This window comes from Hippichthys cyanospilos, chromosome 2 (assembly GCF_059441005.1).
Source record: "Hippichthys cyanospilos isolate Australia breed blue-spotted pipefish chromosome 2, RoL_Hcya_1.0, whole genome shotgun sequence".
Classification (NCBI taxonomy): domain Eukaryota; kingdom Metazoa; phylum Chordata; class Actinopteri; order Syngnathiformes; family Syngnathidae; genus Hippichthys; species Hippichthys cyanospilos.
This window is the reverse complement of record NC_142370.1, coordinates 26,181,944-26,206,532: the sequence shown is the minus strand read 5'-3', so window position 1 is coordinate 26,206,532 and position 24,589 is coordinate 26,181,944. Positions and strand designations below refer to the sequence as shown.

Below are 24,589 nucleotides of genomic sequence, written 5' to 3'. Positions count from 1 at the left end.
ATTGCTGCAACTTTTTGGCAACAAAGTCTCTTGAGACATGGAACATCACCTCATTGCCAGGGAAGGACCCTGAGCTGGTGCGCGAGGCTGAGAAGTTCTGACTAGATATAGTCGGACTCGCCTCCACACACGGCTTGGGCTCCGGTAACAGTCCACTTCAGAGATGGAGTCTGATCTCTGAGAAGCTCGGCCGTCCGGGATGGGCTCAGAGTTGCGGTGCTGCTCTGAGGAGCCGGTAAAGGTGACTTGGGCATCTGGTTAGGATGCCTCCTGGATGTCTTCCTGGTGAGGTGTTCAGGGACTGTCCCACCGGAAGGACAATCCAGGACACTCCAGCGAGGTTAAGTCTCTCAGCTGTTTGGGAAGGCCTGTGGATCCCCCCCGGAAGAGAGACGGATGGACAATAATGGTATTTTGAAATGTACATTATATCTTCAAAATCAAATATTGAATGTGTGTTAAAGATCACCAGATGTGCAAGTGCACCAAATAAAGTGACCTGGAAGCAAAAGCGATGGGTTTTGGTTCACTGCAGATAACATGATTCATGAGCGAGCAATGTGGTTCCACTTTGCAAAAATCATCTGAAAAAGCTCTCATCTTATTCCAGTAACTGTCATGAGAACACATGTTTTTCCACATACGTTAACACATGATGACCAGCTACAGTATGTGGACATCTTGGGTTCACACATCAGCGTGTTGCGCTCTAGATTGAGGTTGTGTTTTATAATCACGAGTTTAAGGTCAAATTGTCGAGTCATGTGTGGTTTTTGCTTGGCAGGGCATTGCGTGTGGGAGTAAATGAGGGACACGAGTGCACCCTCAAGTTTTTTTAAAGATGATCATGTTTACAGTTTGGATCACTCTAGTCCCAAAACATCACCAAGAAGAAAAAACATATATACATTTTCAAACTCCGAAAACAGCCGCTTGAGTTCCATTTAAGCAAACCTGCTTTATGGAGAGGTGTGGTGTACATGATTGCAGGATTACATGACGGCTGTTGGTCCTGATTGTGGTTGTGTTGGTTCAAGGGCAAGCGCGGCCTCAGAACTTAGACACGCACCGAGACTGAGGACCGCCTCCGGTGGTATGATGTTGAATGTCAACACAGGAAGTGAGATAATCATAAAAGTCCCCCAAATTTAAATCTGGCTCTGACGTTGGTAGCGTAGGCTATAAAGTTCCTGACGCCCACTCAGCCATTATGAACTGTAAGATGAACACATATATATGACTTTACTGGCAAGTTTTGGGTTAGATTGAGCAAAATGTTCCATGCATTTAACTCAACCTGCTGAACAATTCACCAAAAAGTTTCATGCTCAAACATCTATGTTTTGATACAATAATAGAGCCACTATTAAAAATTACATTGTGTTTTACATTTGGTATACAGTACTTTCATACACCACAGTCATTTAAAGACAAGGATTGTCTTTTTTTTTTCACTCAAATTAAATTGATTAATCAATTTGTATAACATTGAGGCAGGGTTAAACAAGTGCTCTAATCATCCAAATTAAAATCCCCCATTGTTTGAATATGTTCCCATGTGGTTGTTTTTTTTTCCATGTGTTTGATGTGTCCTTGACACATCAAAGTTGAACCTTTGCCATTATGCCAGATGTTGCACAGACGCTATAAGCTTTGTTTTTTGTTTAGTTTTTTAATCTATGTCTATTTTTTTTTTCAGAATTCTATGAACCTGCCTCCAGACAAAGCCCGCCTCCTCAGGCAGTATGACAATGAGAAGAAGTGGGACTTGATTTGTGACCAGGTACGTTCGATTTCCACACTCCTTCGATATACTCAAGTTAATGAACAAATAAACCCAGATGCATATGTGTTGTTTGGCCCACAGGAGAGATTTCAAGTAAAGAATCCACCTCACACGTACATCCAGAAAATACGAGGCTACTTAGACCCTGGCGTCACTAGGAAGGTGAGGAGCACTTTTAACAACAACATATCCAACCAGCTGCCCAAAAGTGTATACGTACACAGTAAATGAACAGTGTGCTCGAAATGTGTCTCGCAGAAGTTCCGCAGAAGGGTACAAGAGTCTACCAAAGTCTTAAGGGAGCTTGAGATATCTTTGAGGACAAACCACATTGGGTAAGTGTCCATTTTCCAGCTCTCCATCTGTTTATGACAGTACTGTGTAACGCTAAAGGAAAACCTAGTACGGAATTGTTTTCCCTGGTGAAGAATAGTCCATTCTTTGCTCTCTCTGGTGCCCGGATCTCCCTCCCATTGTTTGAAGTTGCCAAGCTCTGCAGCTCCACTTCAGAGGGCCGAGCTTCAGAATGCCCAGATGGTAGCCATTGTGTTGCCGTGTCCACTCCCCCATGAAGCTTTGAGCAGGAAGCTTTGTTGTGTCTGCCAGAAGGACAGGAAACTTTGAAAATAAGAAACCACAAGAAATTTACACAGTCTACACTTATTAGCACAGGCATCATATACGGTAGTGAGGAAATGATGAACTTATTTTCACATAGTGATGAAATAATGTTACAACTTTTCAACTTTTTTGACAGTTTTACTTTCATTAAGTCATTTGCTAAAATAACTTTCTACGAGTGAAAAAAACCTTCACATACCAGTGGAACTGTGCTCGTCTGTGGTTTTGTTACTGTTTCTGCAGAGACATCAAAACTATTCTATGGCTGAATTTGTAGGTGACATAAAATCATAACTGTTTGGTAGCTGTCAAAAGAAGAGAATTGCACTGATTTTTGACAAGCATTTGTTTGCTCGGCATAATTCACTGAGTACGATCATGACTGCCCCAGCGCGGGGCCAATGGAAAACTTGTCTGGCTCTCACGAAGAAAGTCAGACACATCAGGCAAAGGGCTTAAAATAACATCCACGTGTTATAAGACTCTAGCAATGGCCGTTGAGCGTCACGAGTAGACAGACATTACAACCATATTCACAGGCATCGTTTATCGTCTTTGAAGAACGACTGTTATTACTGTGGCTTACTGGGTCACTTACAGTAGTTGTAAAAGTCTTCTTTGTCTACTGTCCCTGGTGGCAAAGCTAAACGCAAATTACAAGTAACCGTAATAAGCGTAAGTGTGCACAAAATGGTTACCATGTTACATTCTATTTACCGGTAGTTACATTTTTACTGTGTTTTTATAACTTCATGAAATAAAATGTTTGGAATTGATTAATAGTATTTCATTTAGGAAGTCGGATTTGAGATTAAGTGTTTTAAGATTCCAATCTTACCGTGCCCATTTATAAGAATTATGAGAGTGCTTAGTATTTACGATCAATTGCTTTGCAATTATACGAATTGCCTCGTAGCTATAAATGTTGAGTAGCTGCAAGTATTCCAGGATCAGATAGATAGCTTCATGTTTTCCACAGCATTTGTCTGACTCAAAGAAAAAAAAATGCTTTCAATGCTTTTCCCTGAAGATGAATAAAATGGAATGGTTTTCAGGAGAATGAAGAGAAAATGGGTCTGTGTGCTTCATTGCTGTCTGGGTCTTACTTTTGACATGGCCAAGAAAATTTGAGCTGGGTGGAGGGAGAGGTGGAGTGCGAAGAAGGGGTCATAGGCAAAGAATGGGGTAGTTTGTCGACAGGAAACCAATGCCTTTGAGTCCTCACACACACCCCTTGTCTTTCCCCTTCACCTAAACGCCTTTGTTCATTTCCTCTTTTCCGTCCCTCACCTCCCTTTCCCATTTTCTCGTCCTCCTATCTTCCAACACTCCTGCTTGCTTTCCTGTCTATTATTTGAAGAGAAAATGCCTATTATGGGACTTTTCTCTTTTTAAATGAAATTCTTGTTAGAAAAAGAAGAGCCCTAATTAGCCTGTGTACTCCAATCAATCAATCAATCAATCAATCAATCAATCAATCAATCAATCAATCAATCAATCAATCAATCAATCAATCAATCAATCAACCAATCAATCAATCAATCAATCAATCAATCACTTTATTTTAAAAGCTAACAATTAAAACACTTTACAGATGAATCAAATACAAAGAAATAACATAAAAGTGACAATGAAACATAAAAGGATAACGATTAAACAATTACAATACTGGATAATGACTAAAAACACATACTGTATTTTAGGACGGGATTTAAAAATTGCAGTAGAGGAAGCTTCCCTATCCATCCATTAGTGCTTTTTGTAGTTTAGTGCTGAGGGGATGAGTTCATGTTTACTTTTTATCTCATTTCCTTTTTTCTTGAATCACTGACGACTGTGAAGTTTTGCTTTTGCCAATCTGTAAAGTTTTTGGTAGAATTATCGATTTCATCTCATTTTTTGGCGAAGGCCGGGGGTTTGGTCATTGATAACAGAAAATAAGTGCTGATTGGCTGATGGAGCGGCTGACCGATGATTACAATTTTCTGCGCTTGCCCTTGAACCAACACAATTTTCCTTGTTTTTAGCATTCAAACAAGGGGGCGCGGGGCAACCACAAAAAGAGATCCAGAAGTAGGAGCAAAGATGCTAATCTAGAGTCTGCAGAGATCAATAAGTAATTGACAACTCTGTCAGGGTCGGTGGGTCATGGGTCAGTCATGAGCCGGACTGAAAATTGTCACAAAATGAAATTGTTCGTACTGAAGTAAGCAGTTAATTGATCATCTGCTATTCTCTTAATTATTATTGGGAAGTATTGGATAAGAAGATGATATTCCTTTCACAGTTGTTTTCCCTTTAGCCTCTGGTCATTCTTTTGTTTTGAGTTTCCAAAGGAATGTCAGTTCATATTGGATGGAAGTGGTAGTCATGTCCTCTTTTGCTTTCCGTTCAATCTTGGCCGAGGTCTTCCTGTCAGGGAAGGGGAGACCCCCTTTAGAGCTAACTCAAACGATAATGCATTACCAGTCAGGACCAAAAAAGTATATGCGCAGTATATATAACTCGATCACTTTGGCATTTGCGTATTTTATGCTTCCAACTTTACGCATTTTGATGTGTAAGGCAGGGTAAGGGCGTACGTACTCTTGATTTCTGTGCCCCGCTGACCTTCTGTTCCCTCTGCGTCATAGTTGGGTGAGGGAGTTCCTCAACGATGAAAACAGAGGGCTTGACGTCTTGGTGGAGTACCTCTCCTTTGCCCAGTGTGCTGTCATGTGAGTATTTTTATACACGGCCGCGCCTCGTCCTTTTTGCTGTGAACTTTTCCTAAAAGCGGCTCGGGCAGGGCCGGAGCCGCTGAGTAAGCACTTTATGTCTTGTAGGGCCCAATGTGCTGCTCGTGCATCAAAATGTGCTGTGTTGGTTTACCTTGTGGCATACTTAGCGAGCTGAATGTGGACATTGGTCGATGGCAGTGCATCATGTGGACACAAGAATCGGGACACCTAGTCACAACAGGAAAATTGCTCTTTCCTCTGGGAGAATAATGACTGGGCACGATCACTGCGATAGTCCATGCAAAAATATTTTTCCTCCGCACCGAACTCATCAAAACATGCTCATATATGGGCTTGCTTTGTTCATGAGGCCATATTCATAGAATCGTTCAAAATGACTTTAAGGGCCTTTTAAATTTCACCCCCTTGTCTTCATACCACACTTTTTTAAATCCATCCTCGTGGAAAATATCCTTTTTATCATTTCTAATGAATTTGACCCCACTTTTCTGAACTAACATCTTTGTGCAGTGGCGGTTATTGCTTATGTTAAGTCCCCATACTGACACTCCCGTTCCTCAAGATTTACAGTAGGTTATGGCCGTAGGAAATATCTATTGAAACGTTGCCTAACATTAATGTCATAATTTACGATGAGTTTTTTGTTTTGTTTGTTTCTATATGTGATTACTTCCTCGAAGAGTTGGTAAACATCAGTGGTGCCTTTTGCTGCTGTAAACAATTAAGGGGAACACGTTTTTTTTTTAGATGGGTCAGGAGTAGCGCTGCAATGATTAATCGATTAATCAACAGCTAATCGATCATCAAATCAATTAATCCTGTCGAGAAATTCTATTTAACATTGTCCAAATTTGAGAAATTTCACCCTTTCACCGTTAAATATTCTTTTAATTTTGAAATCCTCCATGTACACTTATCTTTGTGTGAATCAAATAAAATATTTCCAACATTTAGTCTAAGTTTTGAGAAAAAAAAAAATCTACATATTCTTTCTGACGTTACAGCGAACCTAAAAACTGCATCATAGAGTACTCATTAAAAAAAGAAAGCTAATACTTGATCATTAAAATAATCGTTAAAGGTAACCCGACGGATGCATGGAGACACTTCTTCTCACCATTTTTAGCGTTCAAACAACTTCTCTTCTAGGTGTGGTACTTCTGGGTCATCTCGCTCAGATAGAAGGGGACAAGTAGGCTTCTGAGCTACAGTCAGAATCCGAAGAGGCCCAGAGTTTCTCTTGTCTGCACACTAACGAATGAAGTTATAGGTTCAGCCAGGTGTCCCATACTTTTGTCCAAACGGTGCTACGTGCGTTTGTTCAAGCTTTACCTGAATGGGAGAACGTTTCTCCGCTGAGCTTTAGCAGCTAGCAGCTGTATCAAGGTCTTGTGAAACCCCCTTTCTGTCTCGCACCCCTAACTTGCCCCCCCTTGCATCTCGCCTATACCCCCGCTGCGCTTGCGTGTGGCCCAGGTTGGATTTTGAGGGGCTGCAGAATGGGGAGGATGGCTTCTTGGACAAGGCTAAATCTTGGAGCAGGTCCATAGAGGATTTGCATCATATGAGCACTCAGCCCTTCTGCAACACACTGGTGCGGTCGGCCCGCCAGTCTGTTCTCCGGTATGTATCGCTGAGCCAGCTTCTGTCTGCTATTACTTGTTACCGACTTGCACCGCTAACCCAATGTGCGCTGTGAACATGCTTGCCTGTTGTGCTGATGCTGTCTGGGCTCAGGAAAGGCCCTGCGTGGTCACTGTCCTAAATGTCTTGCACCACCGATGGAAACCGATGAAAAAAAATAAAAATAATGAAAACGTTGTTGGAAATGTGTTATACGTAAAGCTCTGCTTTTGGTTTGGATTCATCAGGTGAGGAAATACACTGGGAAAAAAAGAGAGTTTATGACAGGATACAGTGTACTACACATAACATATACCGGCTTAAGCTCTCTGCAGAAAGACAGCAATGCTCAGATCTGATTTACACTGTCACAAAGGTAGATACCTTTCCTGTCTCATCCATTCATTTTCTATAAATCATTCTTGGTATTGGCACATTAGACAAGAGCTTCTCTCTTCATCCCTTTTACTCGTACAATTTTGATGATGTATCGCAGTTCTACACCAACCACATCTTTACGTTCTTGAGCTGGTATTTTTCAGAACAGACTTGTTGTGTTTGTAAGACAAAGAGTGAAGTTTTTTTTTTTTAATGTTTGCTTACCGAAGTGGCATTTGATCAAATAAATTGTGCGAGCAGTAGAATTCAGAAATGTGAAACTAAAGACGCTTGAATCGTACAAGTTACTAATGTTAGGTGCACACCCTGACTGTACGACTGGGTTACATAATTGCCTGACTGTTGACAGTGGTGAGGAAACCAGGCATCTCCCATCATGCATCGGTAACCTCAAAACCATCTATGCCTTTTAATTTTGCCTGACCTCATTCGCTCTCACGCCTCTCGGCACGTGACGCGCACAAGAATCACGTGACTGTCAAATAAATATGGAGGAAAAATGTAGAGAAGCTGCGCGAATAAAGAGCATACTTGAAGTGCTGCATCGTGTCTGTGTGTGATAACTTTCTCCATGTGTTGCAGCTATGGCTCGGTCTCCAGCAGTAAAACCATCAAGAACTCCCGGCTCGTCAGCCAGAAGGATGATGTGCATGTGTGCATCATGTGCTTGAGAGCCATTATGAACTACCAGGTATCAAACGGTGTCACAAAGCGGCGAAGGCTCGCACATATATGTACAACTGTCAGTCGTGACACGTGTAAACTTCCTGTACTGTGATGTGCTGCATGTATACCCCGTTTTTGTCTCACCACTTCCTGTTGTCTGTTTCTCTTCTTTTCATGCAGTATGGCTTCAATATGGTCATGTCTCATGCACATGCTGTCAATGAAATTGCTCTCAGTTTGAACAATAAGAGCTCACGGTAAGAACTAATGCTGTGCCACCACCTTGGATGCCTGGCTGTCTCATACAATAGGAGAAACTAAAGGAGTATTTACACAAAAGTTTTGTTTTATCATCTTTGGCTAGTGTGTTTTGACAACATCGCTGTACTTTGGATACTTACAAGCCCCGCATTGCACAGCAACAGCTGGTGCAATGTCACAATTGCTTTCCATTGCTCATCCTTTGCCAATAAGGTCACTAATAGTCCTCATGCTCCTGTGGGATAGAGATAGAGTAGTTATTTAAAACACAAGTGAGGAATTCAATACTTGAGTTTGATGTTCACGCGTTCATTGGTAAACAGTCTGTCAAAAACAGACAGTTTGCCTGTTAAAGTTTATTAGCTTAGTGCTCAAGCAATCCCAAGCGTCAAAAGGCATCTGGTAAAGTAAAAGCAGAAATTATGACAAGTTAGTGAGTTGTCATCTATGCTGTTGGGCAGGGGCGTCCAAACCTGGTCCTTGTAGGGCAGTGTCTGCATGTTTTCCAGGTTTCCTTCCCCGACACACCTGATTAAAATGATCAGCAACCTCAGCGGGAGCCCGATAACCATCCTGATCTTATGAATCAGCTGTGGAGGGGAGAGAAACCTGGAAAACATGCAGGGTACGGACCCGAGGTGACCTTGGGCTTTGGACACCCCTACAGGGAAGGGCATGTGCTTCGATTGTCAATAACAATATGGTCAGCACAGAACGACAATGTATACCGGTAAGTTAATTTGAAGTTGCGACACGGTACGTAACTAAATTGTTATTTACCTTTTCACGTTAAGCGTCAAATTATAGAAATCCTTTTGAAATGAAGGATTTTTCTAATTTGTTACAAGCATATTTATGTAATTTTTTTCAGATTTACTTCCCCTGGGGGAAAAGACCCGTTTGTATGATATGCTTCCCTTTCTCCCCGGTGCTCACTTGATCACTGAAGTTGGGAATGAGTCCGTGCGCGCACTTTGTGAAATGTTTAGTGAAAGGTGAAGGTGGAGGCAAAACTCGAAAATCTTAAAAACCAGTATTTGACTCAGTTTCGCTTGCGATCATACACCAATTTCGAGGTTGCCTTCCATTTATTCCTGCAGTCTAGCATGAATTTCCCTGCTTTACAAACATGTGAGCGATACCTTGCATGTGATTTTGAAATCTGTGTGCTGTACTGATGGGTGCCTCCCACACTTTCAGGACAAAAGCCTTGGTCCTGGAGCTGCTGGCTGCCGTCTGCCTTGTTCGAGGAGGTCACGAGATCATCCTGTCAGCGTTTGACAACTTCAAAGAGGTGCCCAAAGCCAGACTCAATACAATTCGAGCAATCTTATTATTTCTTTAAACTCTAAAATTCGCCAGGTTTGTCCACTTTGATGAAATGTAAGACTTAAAACAACAAAACATACCCATAAATGATTAGGTCAAAGCAGTTGCGGAAGAGTTACAATCATTTTGTTTAAAATAACCAATCGCTTATTTGAGATAGAGCTCGATTGGTTGTATTCTTTATCGATTAACCTAATTAAAATTCCTTTATAATCCTAAAAACACGAACAAAGCAAACAGACAGCAAAAAAGTTGAGGAGCTCTGGGAGTTGTCACCTCCACAGAGGGTGGGAGGGAAGCACTGTGTTGACCTGGTCAAAGGTCATTCATCTCATTAGGACACCAGATGTGAGACAACCTTGAACAATAATAAGGATCGACTCTCTGATGGCAGCCAGAGAGCTGCAAATTCTTACTTAGAGTCTTCCTGCACAGAATTCCAAAACATGGAAAAAATGTCCCACTCATCAAGACAAGATGTTTTTTTTTGGTTTTTTTTTGGTCCATTTGGTTTTATAAAAGTTTCAACTTCTCTGAGCGCTGACAAAAAGCCATCCACTGGTGGTTCGTAATGGACATTCATTTTTATTTTATCAAGACCTAAAAAAAATGGCAGAAGAGTTTACTGGGAAAACATGCCATTGTTTGTTTATATTTTTCTCTGGGTATTTTTGGTTCGAAGAGTTATGCTCTATTTTATTTTCATTTAACTGGCCTGGCTGTGACTGAAGAGAAGAATTAAAATGTTTTAAAACACGGGATAACTTCTCAGATGGACAAGTGATGTTAGAAAGCTTTCAATGTGTTGATTAGTGATGATAAGTAAACATGAACTGGTAGTATCAATTGATTTAATCGAATAACTACTTTAGCTAAAAAAATTGTGTTGGAAAGCAAAAATAAATTCTAAACTGTGTATTGCACTGATTAAGAATAATCATGGCTTTTCATATACAGTAGTGTATATCTTATATGGTTACATAGAATACTGGATATGGCTCTTGCTTAAGTTCAGATTCCCCATTTGTTTTCTATGCCTTGGCCTCTAATTCCATAAACCGATATGTTAAGAGTATTTATACAACATTTCATTATTACAATACAGTCCATCTGTTCAAATAAATCAATTCACCTTTATTACTAAATAGCACTTAAAACAGCCATTGTCTCATGCAGCAACAAATACAGTGAAAACTAAGTTAACACAAACTCAACCCATGAACAAAACAGTAAATCACACTATTGCTTTTTCAAGGTGTGTAAGGAAAAGCATCGTTTCGAGCGCCTGATGGATTTCTTTCGGAGCGAGGAGGGAAACATTGACTTTATGGTAAGAGCAGCGTTGCGTTCTTTCTTTTCGCTCTGGCTCGTATCTAAACGTGTGTTTGTCTGGTCCAGGTTGCTTGCATGCAGTTCATTAACATTGTGGTGCACTCAGTGGAGGATATGAACTTCAGAGTCCACTTGCAGTTTGAGTTCACCAAGCTAGGACTGGATGACTACCTGGAGGTAAACGATTGGAGGAGATAATATTGAGACTGTGAGGAGGAGATAATATTGAGACTGTGAGCCCGGTTCAGTATCACCGATGCTGTGATGTGACCCCCCGACCCACCCAGAAATGTAAACACACCGAGAGCGACAAGCTGTCAGTGCAGATCCAGGCCTACCTGGACAACGTGTTTGACGTGGGTGGTCTGCTGGAAGATGCCGAGACCAAGAATGCAGCACTGGAAAAGGTGGAGGAACTGGAGGAGCACCTGTCTCATGTGAGCGCACCACAAATTCTACACCGCCAACACCGCACTCACTGAGCTCAGCTAGGATAATCGAGGCTGTGTGTACTTGTACAGCAACAACTGCTCCAACGCTATAATTACAAAATACGGTGTTTTGGTTTGATAAGTGCTTTGGCATAATCATGGAGTGGGGAAGTTTGGGAAATGAGATGCACCTAACAATTCTAATATTGTTCTCATCCTGGCCCCTTCCATCTTTGCGTCCCACGCTGCCTTGCAAAACCCGTCTACGCCTGGAAAAGGTCGTGGGTAGCCCTGACATCATTTGAGGAATTTCATAACAAACTCTGCTCTCAGGGGTCAGGAATGGTGAGGGAGGATGAGGCTGAATTCCAGCGCAACATGCGCAGTCTTTTCATATTGCAAATAAAAGCTGCGTCACCCGCTTGCTGCATCATGCCTCTGGCTGTATCATATTTCTCATTGATGATGCTCAGTGTAAATGGAAATGTGGGATGGCTAGAACAGGGAATGATGCTGCTGCCCCTGCGAATGTGAAGTTCACCTTTTCTCCTGGCCGTGGCCATGATCCCCCCTCCCAGGTAACTGAGAAGCTTCTGGAGGTTGAGAATGAAACCATGATGAAAGTGGCTGACTTGGAGAAGGTGCTCCTCCAGAAGGACAAAGATCTTCAAGCAATACGGGTAGGTCATATTGATGGAAGGTTGATACTGGAAGGCTCAAATAGCGTGAGTCATTTTCAGAAGCATTGAACTAAATCCCCGTGATAGCAAATGAGGTCGGCAGGAAGCAGGATGTTTTTTCAGCTTGTTTTGTGCTCCACATTGCCTCCCCGTGACCGCTCAGGAGACGTACGAGTCAACCAACATGCAGGTGAACACCCTGAGGAGAGTCCTCAAGGAGAAAGACGCCGCTTTCCAGAGGCATTTCAACATTGAGCGGCGGCTGCTGGAGCTGGAGCAGCAAGGCACCCTCCGCCTGCACAAGAAGCCCGATGGAGACATCGCCATCGAGCCGATCGGCGTGGGGGGCACGGGCGTGGCCGGCGGCGGCCTCAGCATCCCCCCGGCCGACGTCGGGGCATCGCCATTGTCTTCGATGTTGGCCGTACCAGAACCGGGAGTACTTGATCAGAGTTTGCCCCCGGCCAGTGAAGCTCCGCCCCCACCACCTCCACCGCCTCCGCCTCCTCCCCCACTTCCTTCCACAAGTAAAAATACCTTTGCTTTTTCCATATGTCTTGCAAAACCAGTCAAATATTGATTTTCCTTGAAAAAAAAATCATATTTACTGTAGGCCTTATCGCACCCGGTCCACCGCCACCACCCCCTCCTCCGCCTCTTGCCCCTCCTCTGCCAGAAGCTTCTCCTTCGGTCATCCTGAGTGTGGGTCTCTCAGGTAAGAACCCAAATTACTCTTCTTCATTGCGACCGGCGGAGCCAAACTTCCATTTGTTGATATTTGTTTGCAGCTATTAGAATTAAGAAGCCCATCAAGACAAAGTTCCGCTTGCCTGTGTTTAACTGGACCGCTCTGAAGCCCAATCAGATCAACGGCACCGTTTTTAATGAGATTGACGACGAACGGGTGCTCGAGGTATTTCAAGCGGCTCTCTTATACGGTCATCGATTCGGTCTTGCGGTAAAGAGGGTGGGGTCAAGCTTCCGGATGCTCTCGTGCGTGCAGGAACTGGATTTGGAGAGATTTGAGGAGTTATTTAAAACGCGTGCACAGGGTGCTATCATGGATCTATCATGCACAAAGAGCAAAGTTGCTCAGAAGACAGTAAACAAAGTAACGCTGCTGGATGCCAATCGCTCCAAAAACTTAGCCATAACACTGAGGAAGGCAAACAAGACCACGGAGGAGATCTGCAAAGCCATAGAGAAGTATTCCGCAATTGTCCTCCCTTGTCGAGAGACTTGTTTCCAAACACACCGTGGCAAACGGGTATTCTGTTTGACTATGACGCCAACACAATTTTCTTATAACTGCCTAGGTTTGATCTAAAGGCGTTACCCGTGGACTTCGTGGAGTGTCTGATGCGCTTCCTGCCCACGGAGGCAGAGGTCAAGGTGCTCCGTCAGTACGAACGGGAGCGACGCCCACTGGACCAGCTGGCCGAGGAGGATCGCTTCATGCTCTTGTTCAGCAAGATTGAGAGGCTCACGCAGAGGATGAACATCATCACCTTCGTGGGGAACTTTGCCGACAACGTCAGCATGCTCACGCCGCAACTCAACGCTATCATCGCCGCTTCCGGCTCGGTCAAATCCTCGCCAAAGTTAAAAAGAATGCTTGAGGTTGGTTTATTTTTGAAACGTCACAAATGTCCATGTGCATTAACCCTTCGGTTCGACTTTCAGATCATTTTAGCCTTGGGCAACTATATGAATAGCAGCAAGCGTGGGTGCGTTTATGGCTTCAAACTGCAAAGTCTTGATCTGGTGAGTAACAGCAAACGTTTGTTGGCACTTGTGCTCATTAATCATCTTCCCACACAGTTTACACTTGCGGTATATATTCATTTGTTTTGCGACACACACAGCTGCTGGACACTAAGTCTACAGACAGGAAAATGACGCTGCTCCACTACATAGCTCTCATTGTGAAGGAGAAATATTCGGAGCTGGCCAATTTTTACAATGAACTGCACTTTGTGGATAAAGCCGCAGCAGGTGAGCGCATAATCTCCCAGTTTGATGAGATGAGATGAGATGAGATGAGATGAGATGAGGAATACGACAGGGTGTCTTATGTTTGTGTTTGTATGTTTTAGTGACGTGAACTTTACAATAGCTGGACTAACTTACTCTCTTGATTTTGCACAAAGTGTCGCTGGAAAACGTTCTGCTGGATGTGCGAGAGCTAGGAAAAGGCATGGAGCTGATCCGGAGAGAATGCAGTCTCCATGACCACTCGGTCCTTAAGGGATTCGTCCAGGCGAGTGACGCCCAGCTGGATAAGCTGCAGAGGGATGCCAAGACAGCAGAGGTAGGAGACGCTGCCCCAGCCTTACATGCAACCAAACTTGATTTGAATCTCGTTTTGATCCATTTCCAGGAAGCCTTCAATAATGTGGTGAACTACTTTGGAGAGAGTGCCAAGACCGCTCCACCATCTGTGTTCTTCCCTGTCTTTGTGCGCTTTATCAAGGCTTACAAGGTGACGCCATACACAAGTAGCATCTTATTTATCTGTCTTAGCCCCATTCACTCATACAATACAGATTTCAGGAAGTTCCGCAGACAGACAGGGCAGAATTTCGGCCGCTTTGGTGCCACAGGACGTGGCGCGCAGTCTAAGGCCAAATAACAGGAAAGGCCAGCTGGGTCTGACTGCTGAGCTGTGGCTGCGCTGTTTAGACTTCTCCTTCCCTCTTGTCCACTCCTCCTTGCGGCCCTGCGTGGCTTTGCGCTGCCCCACCACGCAGCACACTTCCTGACATTGTTCTCGCTCCAGATTTATGGCATCTGCTTTCGGAAATGTGTAGCACGAGGACTCCTGCGTACATGCTTCTGATAGAGCAATAGTCATGCAGTCTTTTCTTGTATTAAGTTTAAGGGGAGGATGCATTGCGGTTGCGTCTCTTCGTATTCTGGTCTCTGTCTTGCGCCTCCATGTAACCGTTGACATATTTGACGCTTTCTACTCTTGTTATTGGTGAAAGAAAATTAACAAACATAAAAAATAAAAAAAAAAATTAAACTGAATCCTGATAAATAGAAAACAAAGTCAAATAAAAGCTTTCTGTCCAAAAAAATAAAAAAGTTGCTGCTAAACTATTGCAAACATGCCCTTGACCAAAGCATGTTACCCATAATCCCATAAAGCCACAGATGAAGATTACCAATCCATGCGAGGAATTAAAACAAATACACATACAAATAAATTAAGTTAAATAATTTACAAACAGAAATACCTTACAGGCCAAAGGTTTGGATCCACCTTCTCAGTCAATGTCAGTATTTTGTTTTTGTTTGTTTCACCAATATTTACATTATAGACTCTCACAGTAGGCATCAAAACTATGAATGAACACACTTTTTACGTACTTAAAAAGGTGAAAACATCTTTTAGGTTCTAGTTTATTAAATAGCCACCCTTTGCTCTGACTACTGCTTTGCACACTCTTTGCATTCTCTTGGCTAGCGTCAACAAGCAATCACCTGAAATGATTTTCACTTGACCGGTGTTCCTTATCAGTGTTAATTAACAAAGATGTTTGTGAGAAAGTAAAATAAAGATAAAAGCATGTTAGAAACATCTAGTATATCACCGGTACCGGCGCTCATCCTGAAATGACACTTGTGAAAGAGTTAGTGGAGTTAAGTTCCTTCAAAGCAGCGCTGTCCGTATGAGAACAAAAGGAAGCACATTTTCTCCTCGCCTTGACCCAATGACATTTTCAACAAAGGTTAAAGGAAGGTGGTATAAAGGATATAATTTGATTTTCTGAATTGCCCTCCCCCCTTTTTTCATTTCCCGTTCCAAAAAAAGCCCCACAACTGCATTGACTTTTATCTGGCTTTGTTGTTGCTGACAGCTGATCATTTCCTCATCTTATCAGGATGCCGTGGAGGACAACGAACAAAGGAAAAAGCAGGAGGAAGCCCTGAGAGAAAAGTTACTGGCTCAAGAGGCGAAACAACATGACCCCAAGGTGCGGTCCAAGTGCACACCATTCAGCGGTGCTAAATGAAGTATTGTGGTGTGTCCAAAAGGCGCAGTCAAACACTCCAGACACATTGTTCTGCTTGCGTATTCAGGTTCAGGCCCAAAAGAAGAGACATCAGCAACAGGAGCTGATCGCAGAGCTGCGCAAGCGCCAGGCCAAAGACCACCGGCCCGTGTACGAGGGCAAGGACGGCACCATTGAGGACATCATCACAGGTGGGCCGGACTGCACCTCTCTGAGGTCCCGTCGCGGGCCCAGGATGACGGTGGTCATTTACTGTTCGGCTCCTTTGAAATGCACCTTGTGCTATGTGGTGCACACGCCGTCACGTCTAGAAGCCCCCGCGTAGCGGTTATCCCGCGACGTGCAGTCTGGAAACGTTCCCACCGATGTGGTCGCGCCTCAGCAGAGGGTTAAGCGGTTGGATCTAGGTTGGAAATAGGAGAGGCCGCTGCTTTGCGTTTTACAGTAGTAAATCGCTTTACCTAAAAGACTGATTATGATTTTTTTTCCCCTTTGTTTGCTCTTCAACACCTATTTTTTTTTAATACTCACTGATGCAACCCCTGGGACTCAAGTTTCTGTGACACACATTATATCCTCTCGGATTCTCACGAACAAGCTAGACACTGGGCAAATAAGCTTTGGGGACAGAAACGTCAATGATCGGGTTTTTAACGGATTTTTTTAGGGTGAACAGAAGGCAAAACAATTGATATTGGCAATTCAAAAGCCCTCCGCTGCTTCTCTGGGTATTTTTGTGTTCTTCACACCTGTATCCTATTATTTATAAAAATCTTACCCGCATTGAATAGACAGTCCATTAGGTACACCTATGCAGAAAATGGCCGTCAAGTTTTTGATACAGGTCACTTTAATGGTGGAAAAGATTTTGAAAAGATTTTTTTATTAGCATATGAAACAGGTATGAAGGCTTTTTACCCTCCCCTCTTACACATTTCCAAATGCAAGGTCTTTACTAGTGAAGGGGAGTCACAGCTTAACTTTTGTTTTCTTGCTTTCATTAATCGATACTTAAAATGTGTAGCTGGCTTTGGTAACGAATATTTCCCTGCCCGGTGGAACTTTTCACCGAAGGAAAAGTTTTGCTTCCTCCTTGCAGCCGATACACAGCTGTCAAGACAGTCTCTTTAATGCTGTGTGAATGTGTTCCAGTGTTCAGCCCTCCCCGCTGATAAAGACATGTTTTCTCTCCCGCCTTCTCCTCCCCCCTCCCAGTACTGAAGAGCGTGCCCTTCACAGCCCGCACGGCTAAACGCGGCTCACGGTTCTTCTGTGAAGCCAACCTCTGCGACGACGCCAACTGCTAGCCCCTCCCCCTTTAACGCCAAGGTTGTCCAGGTGTCTCTTGTATGCGACCCCCCCTTTCCAAACCATCTCCACTTTGCATGCGGCATGATCCCCATCACTCCATTCCGCAGCCAGTGTGCACTAACTTGGGCCGTCATTTTGTTTGTGTTTTGACATGAAAAGACTCCTACCTGGTGATAAGAGTCAGCCAAACCTCTTTGCAGGGAGCGCAAAGTGTCATCATGTACAAAATATGCTGATACATTCAAAGATAACACTTCCGCTCAGGAAGTACTGAGTGGAAGCTTCCCGCGAGGAACATAAATGGCCGTGCATTACATTACATTACCCCCACGCCCCAACCGGCGAACGTCATCATGAAGAGGTTTGGCTTATTCATAGGTTGTACCCACAATGCTTTGTTGCATCAGACTAACAGGTTTGGTGTTGGTTTTCCCGCTCATATGTGACTCTTCTTTCTTTAACCATCCATTGCTTGTCATCTCCCCCCCTCTAGCCAAATTGAAGAATGTTGAGAGTATTTCCTGAAATGAGGGTAAGGAAGGTAGCTTGGCTGAAAGCTGCTCCGCCCACGTGTGCCGCTCCAGTGGTGTCGCTGTCAGCTGCTTCAGCCTCGTGCAAACTAAATCTACCTCATACCTCACACAACACAAACTAGCCCGACTGATTGTTGGTTAGTTTATCCATCAAAAGGGTTTTTCAAAACCAGTGCATCTTCATGCCTTTGCTCCATCACCACCATCATCGTCCTTATCCTTACCCACTCCTTTATGTTGCATGTTGTCCAGTGTTTTTTTCAACCCTCTGTCATCAAACCATGTTTTGTCCCATGTTAATTGTTGCCCGCGGTGTGCTATTTGGTCAACAGGCTCAATCGGCACAACGTCGTATGTCCACTGGACACAGCGTATGGTACACCCGAAAATTGTGATGAGACTAAAGAAAGGCGAACTTACTGCATTCGATTTTTGCTTACATAGTAATTCTTTTACAAAAACAAATAATGCTGCACTTGAAAATTACATTGGTGGTGTGTCATCATAATGAGACACTTTTTGGACTTGTCAAGGCAGCGTATGTGCTTAAAATTGGATTTCATTCATGATGTCGGCGCTAGTGGGCATCCATGAAAAAAAAATTAAAAGTTGCACCTTAAAAAGTGTTAAATGGCAAAAATGTTAGATCCCACTTTTTTCAGGCCATTACCACTACGAGGACTCAAATCTTGAGTAGTCACCGTTACCAATACCGTGTACGGGTACCACAAATACATTTGATACGCAAAATCTATCCTCCCAAAACAATTGAAGTTTCATTTTTTAAAATGCTATATTGGAATATATAGGTCTTTTTTTAATTTTGTAATTAAATGAAATGAAGTTGTTGGAAATTTTTCTTCTTATTTCAAATCTCAAAATTGCTACAAGAGGCTGATAGCGCTATCGGCAGCCGGCGCAAATACCAAAAGCTTAAAATGAAAGGCCAAGCATCGGCCCGATACCTGGTATCGGTACTCGGCCATCCCTTGTTCGTGCTGTGCAAAACCGAGAGCCTGTTGACTGTCGTACCGGCTGTCCAATCACGATTCTCACTATTGTTACTGATGAATTATTAGTTGCTCAAGTTTCCTTCCTAAAAGCTTTGAATTTCAATTGACATCACACACAGTCTGTTGACATCCAAGGCTTTGGGAATTTGCCGTTATTTGCTCGTGCAGCAAGCAGCCAACAGCAATACGTCAGATTATTGTACGTTGTGCACTCATGAATTTAGAGCTGTGTCTCATCTAACATTTGTCTGCCCGCCCCTCCTTCCCTCTCTTCATGCCCACTCACAGATCTGAGAAACCAGCCTTACCTGCGAGCCGATGCCTTGATCCGGAACGGTTGGAAGAGACCTTAAACCACTTATACATCCCTTATTCATCCCCCCCCCCCCCCCCGCATAACCTTCCTGTTGCTGACGGTCCATCTTGACCCCGAGGGCTACGTGTCACAAAGACTGAAAAGAAAGGGGGTTGTCAGGACCGAGGCCTTGTTTTAGCTGGGTAATTTATTTATTTATGCAGGCTTTTTTACAGCCACTTTAAATGAAGTGAAGCACAAAGGATCAATCACTTCTAGACTTTTCTCGCTCTGTGCGACTAGGCCAGTGAGGATGCAGAACACAGCACCGGAGAGCTGAAACACCTGCATCTTTCTAACGGCACATGGACATGAGAGTCAAGGCAACAATTGGGAGGGGTTTTGTTGTTTTGTTATTTTGCCAAGATGCGTGTGCGGGGAGTGGGGCACACACACTTACTCCAGAGACATTGCAGGAGACATTTTCAATCATGTTTTGCATCATATGTGCCTTGGGTGAAAACAGTGTTATGTCTTCATATTTGTATGGTATTTCACAGCTTTTAAGAATGTATTTCTATTGCCTTGTACTATAATAGAAGCCTTATGATGCTGAGTCATATATGCAAAAGTTCCGTTCTTTTGGAACGTAGAGGGACCCAAAGATAGTGACTCTTGCTTTGAGTCGTACGTGCCTTGTCTGAGCTCGACAATACTTTCTGCCCACAGTGACGCTTCAGAAGTGACTTGTGTAAGAAGGTGTACTGCTTAGCCAACATGCTGACAGACGAAGGATGTTTTCAGTCTTTTCTATTGCCTTATGTCAGCGGAGATGAAGTGACCGTTTTTACACTAATTCCTACAATATGTATAAAGCTGACTTCCCATTAACGTAAAATCAGACTTGTATTCGAAAAAAATATCTTACATCTATTATTTTCTGAGTAATAAAGAATGATGTAAAGCCCATGTTTGCTTTTTATTAAACTGGTTCCTAAATGCCATTACTCGTTATTGTGGATTAATGGGGAAATATGATTTTGTACTTTCTGTCATTAAGAGGATGCGCATTTATTTATCTTGCCTATCACGACACGTCACACAGGTAAACAGACACCAAAATGATTCCAGTGAAATAAAATTGAATAATTCCCACTGCGCACGGCTCAGTCTGGTAATTATCATGCAAAACCCACCACCAACTCTCTAAAAGACAGCCATGAGCCAATGTACTTTTCTACTATAAAAATCCATTTAATTTCTTATATAAAAAAAAATAGAATCATAAAAACAATCAAAACCACACATATACATGTGGGTTTTTGCCAGCAAATACATATTTCAAACTGAATGATGATTGTTCTAATTTCGTCAGATGTTTGAAAAAAAAAAAAAAAAAAGGAACACTGTTAAACATTGGAGAGCTAAACCCGCTTTCCTCTACATGTACTGTCTGTGTGTTTGAGTGTGAGCACCACACAGTTACTATATGGCAGGTTAGGGCCCACAAGCTCAGTTAAAGCAGCATGGCTAACAGTGCGACAGCGAGAAGAACATTCTTAAGACAGACAGATGGTTAGCGTTAGCAGCAAGGCAAAGGCTTAAACAAAGGAATGCTTATCAGGAATCTGATCAGTCTCCGTCCTGGGAATGCACTTAAATGTGAGAATAAACCTAAATCATCTTTCCATGTAATTACACATAATAGCAAGAAATAAGTCTCCCATAAAAATATGTACCATCTACTGATAACCCTGGCTTTTCCTCAAAAGTACAGTTGCGGTCAAAAAAAAAGTAATAAAAGCTATATTCAACAATTCCAAGCTAAACCCCCCCCCCCCACTTTTTTTTTTTAAGTTAGCATGGTAATTGCTATCACCTTCTTGAGCAAAAATCGCCTCCTACAGTAATCCAAGGCCACAATGTCCATCCCAGGCATCTCATCCGGGAATGTTACAATCATCATCATCATCATCCTCATCCTCATCCTGCACTACTCTCTCACTGTCAATGACTCCAAAGTTGTAATAATGTACAGACTGCTATGTTATTGATGTTCCTGGGGTAGACTTTCAAGACACTTTGCTGCTTTGCGTGTATATATTCAAAATCTTTTGTCTGTGCAAGAAGGTAAAAGACAATCACTTGAATGTAGCAAGATCTCCATGGGTACATGTTTGAGTTCAGCCGGAAAAACAAAGCATCTCATTGATGGACCCGAAAGAGACACAGATGCCCTTTCTTCCACAGCAAAACAAGGACTTAATTAGCTTGAGATGTGTGGGGTTTTTTTTGTTTTTTTTTTTTACGATGGAAGGATATTTTTCTTTGCCTGCTATACAATTCATACAAAAATAATAATTAGAAAAAAACATCCACTCAAATTTGAATGTCTCTTTTACTTTTGCAAAGAGGTAGTGGCTAAATGCATGAGAGAATGGAATGCTGCGGAGAGATGAGCAAAAATGCCAAATAAAAGAGTAGATGTCTATAAAATGGTTTCTTTTTCATTACCACATATTTTTTCGTTGTCAAAGAACAAAATACTGTAATACTGCAATCACTTAAAAAAGTAGTCCTTCATTTTATACATTTTATACAGTGTTCCTGATATTTTTTTTATGGAAAGAAATAACACGAGGGAGCTTGTGGGTTCTGCACTAGCTGGGCAGAGGGATTGCCGGCACAGTTCGGGGAGATGAGAAACTCTATGCCAGGGGGTCGCTCATGCTCTCGTCGCCCTGGGAAAGGAGCTCCTTCTTTTCATCAGTGCTGGCCAGGGAGTTGTTGCTGTTGTGGGCACCCATGTAGAGGCTGGCGTACACGGGGTTGGTGAAGTTGGTGGGCTGAAGAGCACAGACGAGACCATTTAAGTGCAATTGGCATAGAGGTCAATTGTATAGGGGATATAAATGTTCTGCACCCCCCATTCAGAGCAAAACATGCACACCCACATTATTTCAGTTTTAAATTTTCACTGCACATGCACACATACATACAAACAATGACCGTCTTTGCTTGACATGTTTGTTTCATTTAGTCCAAGACTGTACATTTGAACTTAATTTTATATGTCCTAGTGATTTCATTTACTGTATACGATTGTTGTTTTTAGGTGGTGTAGGTTGTATCGTTGTTGTTGTTGTTGTTATGGTGGACATATGACGTAGATACAGCTGTTGATGCGCCCACATGTTTCGTATCTCCCCTCCATCCTCCAATCCTCTCATTTTGTTTTTCTCTCGGCACGTTTGCTCAGATATGGACATCCGGGACATATATTGCCTTCTTTTTACCTTTTCTGGGTCCAAAGCAAAGTCTGAATCCAGGAGCTCCCCTGCATCATCATCAGGGTCTCCCTCATAGATTTTGTAGGCAGGATTGCCGATCTCGACATTCATAGCGCCATTGGTCATTCTGTGGTGCTGGAAACCCTTGGCACTGCAACAAACGCATCAGCCGATAAACAGAGTAAGCAAAATATACTTTTTATTTTATAAAGAGAGGGAACTAACATATAACCTCCACAACAGTTTATCATATGAGCTTTTTTTTTTTTTTTTTTTTGGGGGGGGGTGTCAAAGGGCTCATGTGATTTCAGGAGGAGGAGAAAAGGAGAAAACCACTGTTGCATTGAGAGAATGCTGGGAATTCGATACATCATCACTGTTCATTGATCTACAGTCAAATACTTCACCAAGCAAGCACACAACATCAATCTTACAACAGGGAGGGGAGCGGGGGGAGGGGAGCGGGAGGGGGGGCACATAACAACAACTAAGAGTCAACAGACTCTTAAGCCACATTTCCGCCTAAATTCCAGTATCTTTTTGCTCTTTGTTCTTGGTTATGGGGGAGCTCATCTATTATTTGAGGAAAAGGTTGAATGCACGGCCAATAAATTGAAATATTAAGCAGGCAGGCAGGAATGGTTCATGGTTCACAAAATAGAGTTTTAATCCATTCAGACCTTGTCATAGAGGTTTCTGGGTCTCTTGAGAGTATTAATTGGCAGACTCATCGTTTGGCCCATATAAAATACCACAAAAGTTCCGGGTTTCACCTTATAGGTCCAACGGTTGAAATGCGTCTTTGGGTTTCTTAAGGAAGAAAATGCAGGTAAGGACGGACAGGTTTAGAACAGAACCGTCAGGGGGATGGATGTACAGCATGGCCCATCTTGATATCAGGGAAGGTGCGGGGTTAACAAAGTCAGAGTCAATGATTGATGTAACCCTATAAAGTTACCGCAAAGACCGAGAGCGAGATTTGTCCGGCCTGAGAGAGCTGGGAGACAGGAAAGAGATTGTTGATGGAGCTGCTAAAAGAAAGATTCAAACAAATCAGCAACATAAGGACCTACCCTCGCATTCTACGCTTGTACCACAGGATGGCGCCAACCACCAGCAGTGCCAGTAAGAGCAGGAGAAGCACGGGGAGCACCACAGAAGCCGTGTCTAGGAGGGAGCACACAAGGTGAGCAAATCCATACGGAGTGCGAGTATTTATCAGCAGCATCGACTGCTAAGAAGTGTGTGACTCACTTCCACTGGATGCGGAGGAATCCAAGGAAGAAGAAATTTCACACCTGTAACCTCTCCATGCTGTGGGACACCTACACACACAAGATGTATGTTCACGTGTGTGTCTATTATCTTTAGTATAATTTGCATGCGACAAAGAAAGAGAGTGTCTCACTTGCACTGGGGCAACAGTGTACGAGTGTCAACTGTACATTGGCCATTGGAGCAGTAGTCTAAGCAGGTATAGCAGCTGGGTTGAGTCTGACCATTGGGGCAGCTGCACGCACACACGACATAGTCATGAAATACCTTTTATGCTACTACACTGTTAGTGAAGTCAGTAAGTACGTATGTATGATGTAGCTAAGTGCATGACTTTGGTGCAGCTGTAGTTGTAATTATTGAAACTGATTTGAGTTCTGCTCAAAGCACGATGCTTGCCACAAGCTGAGCAATTCTGTTTGTGCATATATGACCTGTTACAGGCAGGGACACTTCTTGTACAGTTACCAATCTATTACTGTATAATCAATGCGGAGACCGCAATAATTATCCCTTGATATAGCACAATTGGCCCTACATTTGGCTGTTATTGTCCTTCTGATGACTAGTTTTAAACCAAGTTGAGGAAAGTGTTAGGCTAGCATTTGTGGGCCACATAAAACGACAATGGCCTGACGTTGCCCGTGTGGCGCCAGTCGTAGGGGGGCTAACCAAAACGTACACATCCAAATGTCATCGAATATGTTTAAGCTGCAGCGTGCGCTTACATGCAAGAGACTTCTCCCGAGGACGACGTCAAACACCGGCCCGTGCCGCAGAAGACGCATTTGTCCAGCTCACACTGGTGTCCGATGTACTGACTTGAGCACTGACACACTTTGGTGCCGTTGGAGGTTTGCAAGCACGTGCCGCCATTCTCACAATAGCCTTCACATTTACCTGAACAAAGTCCATCGAAAGCAACTTGAATGTTTTTATGTGCTCTTAAAGTATGGATACAGAGCGAATGAGGGTATATCCACT

General features: G+C 43.0%; 2 protein-coding genes across 7 annotated transcripts in view; one reads left to right on the top strand and one right to left on the bottom strand.

Annotated features, from left to right (window-relative positions):
* fmnl3 (formin-like 3) overlaps window positions 1–20,198 on the top strand; it is a 34,427-nt gene extending 14,229 nt beyond the window's left edge. Inside the window, exons 2-27 of one of the 6 annotated variants that reach the window (XR_015864752.1) lie at window positions 1,700–1,783; window positions 1,868–1,948; window positions 2,045–2,121; window positions 5,041–5,124; window positions 6,625–6,771; window positions 7,753–7,861; window positions 8,017–8,093; window positions 9,298–9,391; window positions 10,682–10,756; window positions 10,825–10,935; window positions 11,046–11,195; window positions 11,768–11,869; window positions 12,033–12,396; window positions 12,483–12,584; window positions 12,658–12,782; window positions 12,873–13,075; window positions 13,186–13,489; window positions 13,553–13,633; window positions 13,735–13,864; window positions 14,020–14,180; window positions 14,250–14,351; window positions 15,757–15,849; window positions 15,956–16,079; window positions 17,104–17,226; window positions 17,693–17,731; window positions 19,034–20,198. Coding sequence is in view for 5 of the 6 variants with exons in the window: in XM_088407766.1 (XP_088263892.1) it covers window positions 1,700–1,783; window positions 1,868–1,948; window positions 2,045–2,121; window positions 5,041–5,124; window positions 6,625–6,771; window positions 7,753–7,861; window positions 8,017–8,093; window positions 9,298–9,391; window positions 10,682–10,756; window positions 10,825–10,935; window positions 11,046–11,195; window positions 11,768–11,869; window positions 12,033–12,396; window positions 12,483–12,584; window positions 12,658–12,782; window positions 12,873–13,075; window positions 13,186–13,489; window positions 13,553–13,633; window positions 13,735–13,864; window positions 14,020–14,180; window positions 14,250–14,351; window positions 15,757–15,849; window positions 15,956–16,079; window positions 17,104–17,195 (3,072 nt within the window). In the remaining variant the exon portion in view is untranslated. The remainder of the gene's footprint in view (window positions 1–1,699; window positions 1,784–1,867; window positions 1,949–2,044; window positions 2,122–5,040; window positions 5,125–6,624; window positions 6,772–7,752; window positions 7,862–8,016; window positions 8,094–9,297; window positions 9,392–10,681; window positions 10,757–10,824; window positions 10,936–11,045; window positions 11,196–11,767; window positions 11,870–12,032; window positions 12,397–12,482; window positions 12,585–12,657; window positions 12,783–12,872; window positions 13,076–13,185; window positions 13,490–13,552; window positions 13,634–13,734; window positions 13,865–14,019; window positions 14,181–14,249; window positions 14,352–15,756; window positions 15,850–15,955; window positions 16,080–17,103; window positions 17,227–17,692; window positions 17,732–19,033) is intronic. The other 5 variants (XM_088407769.1, XM_088407766.1, XM_088407767.1 and 2 more) reach the window with 5 other exon arrangements.
* A 72-nt stretch (window positions 20,199–20,270) lies between these two features.
* LOC148428028 (low-density lipoprotein receptor-related protein 1-like) overlaps window positions 20,271–24,589 on the bottom strand; it is a 95,461-nt gene continuing 91,142 nt past the window's right edge. The window contains exons 84-90 of the mRNA XM_088407765.1: window positions 24,334–24,505; window positions 23,739–23,840; window positions 23,585–23,655; window positions 23,404–23,497; window positions 23,289–23,327; window positions 22,337–22,481; window positions 20,271–21,886 (exon numbers count right to left, since the gene is read on the bottom strand). Coding sequence (XP_088263891.1) covers window positions 21,749–21,886; window positions 22,337–22,481; window positions 23,289–23,327; window positions 23,404–23,497; window positions 23,585–23,655; window positions 23,739–23,840; window positions 24,334–24,505 — 761 coding nt within the window. The 3' untranslated portion in view covers window positions 20,271–21,748. The remainder of the gene's footprint in view (window positions 21,887–22,336; window positions 22,482–23,288; window positions 23,328–23,403; window positions 23,498–23,584; window positions 23,656–23,738; window positions 23,841–24,333; window positions 24,506–24,589) is intronic.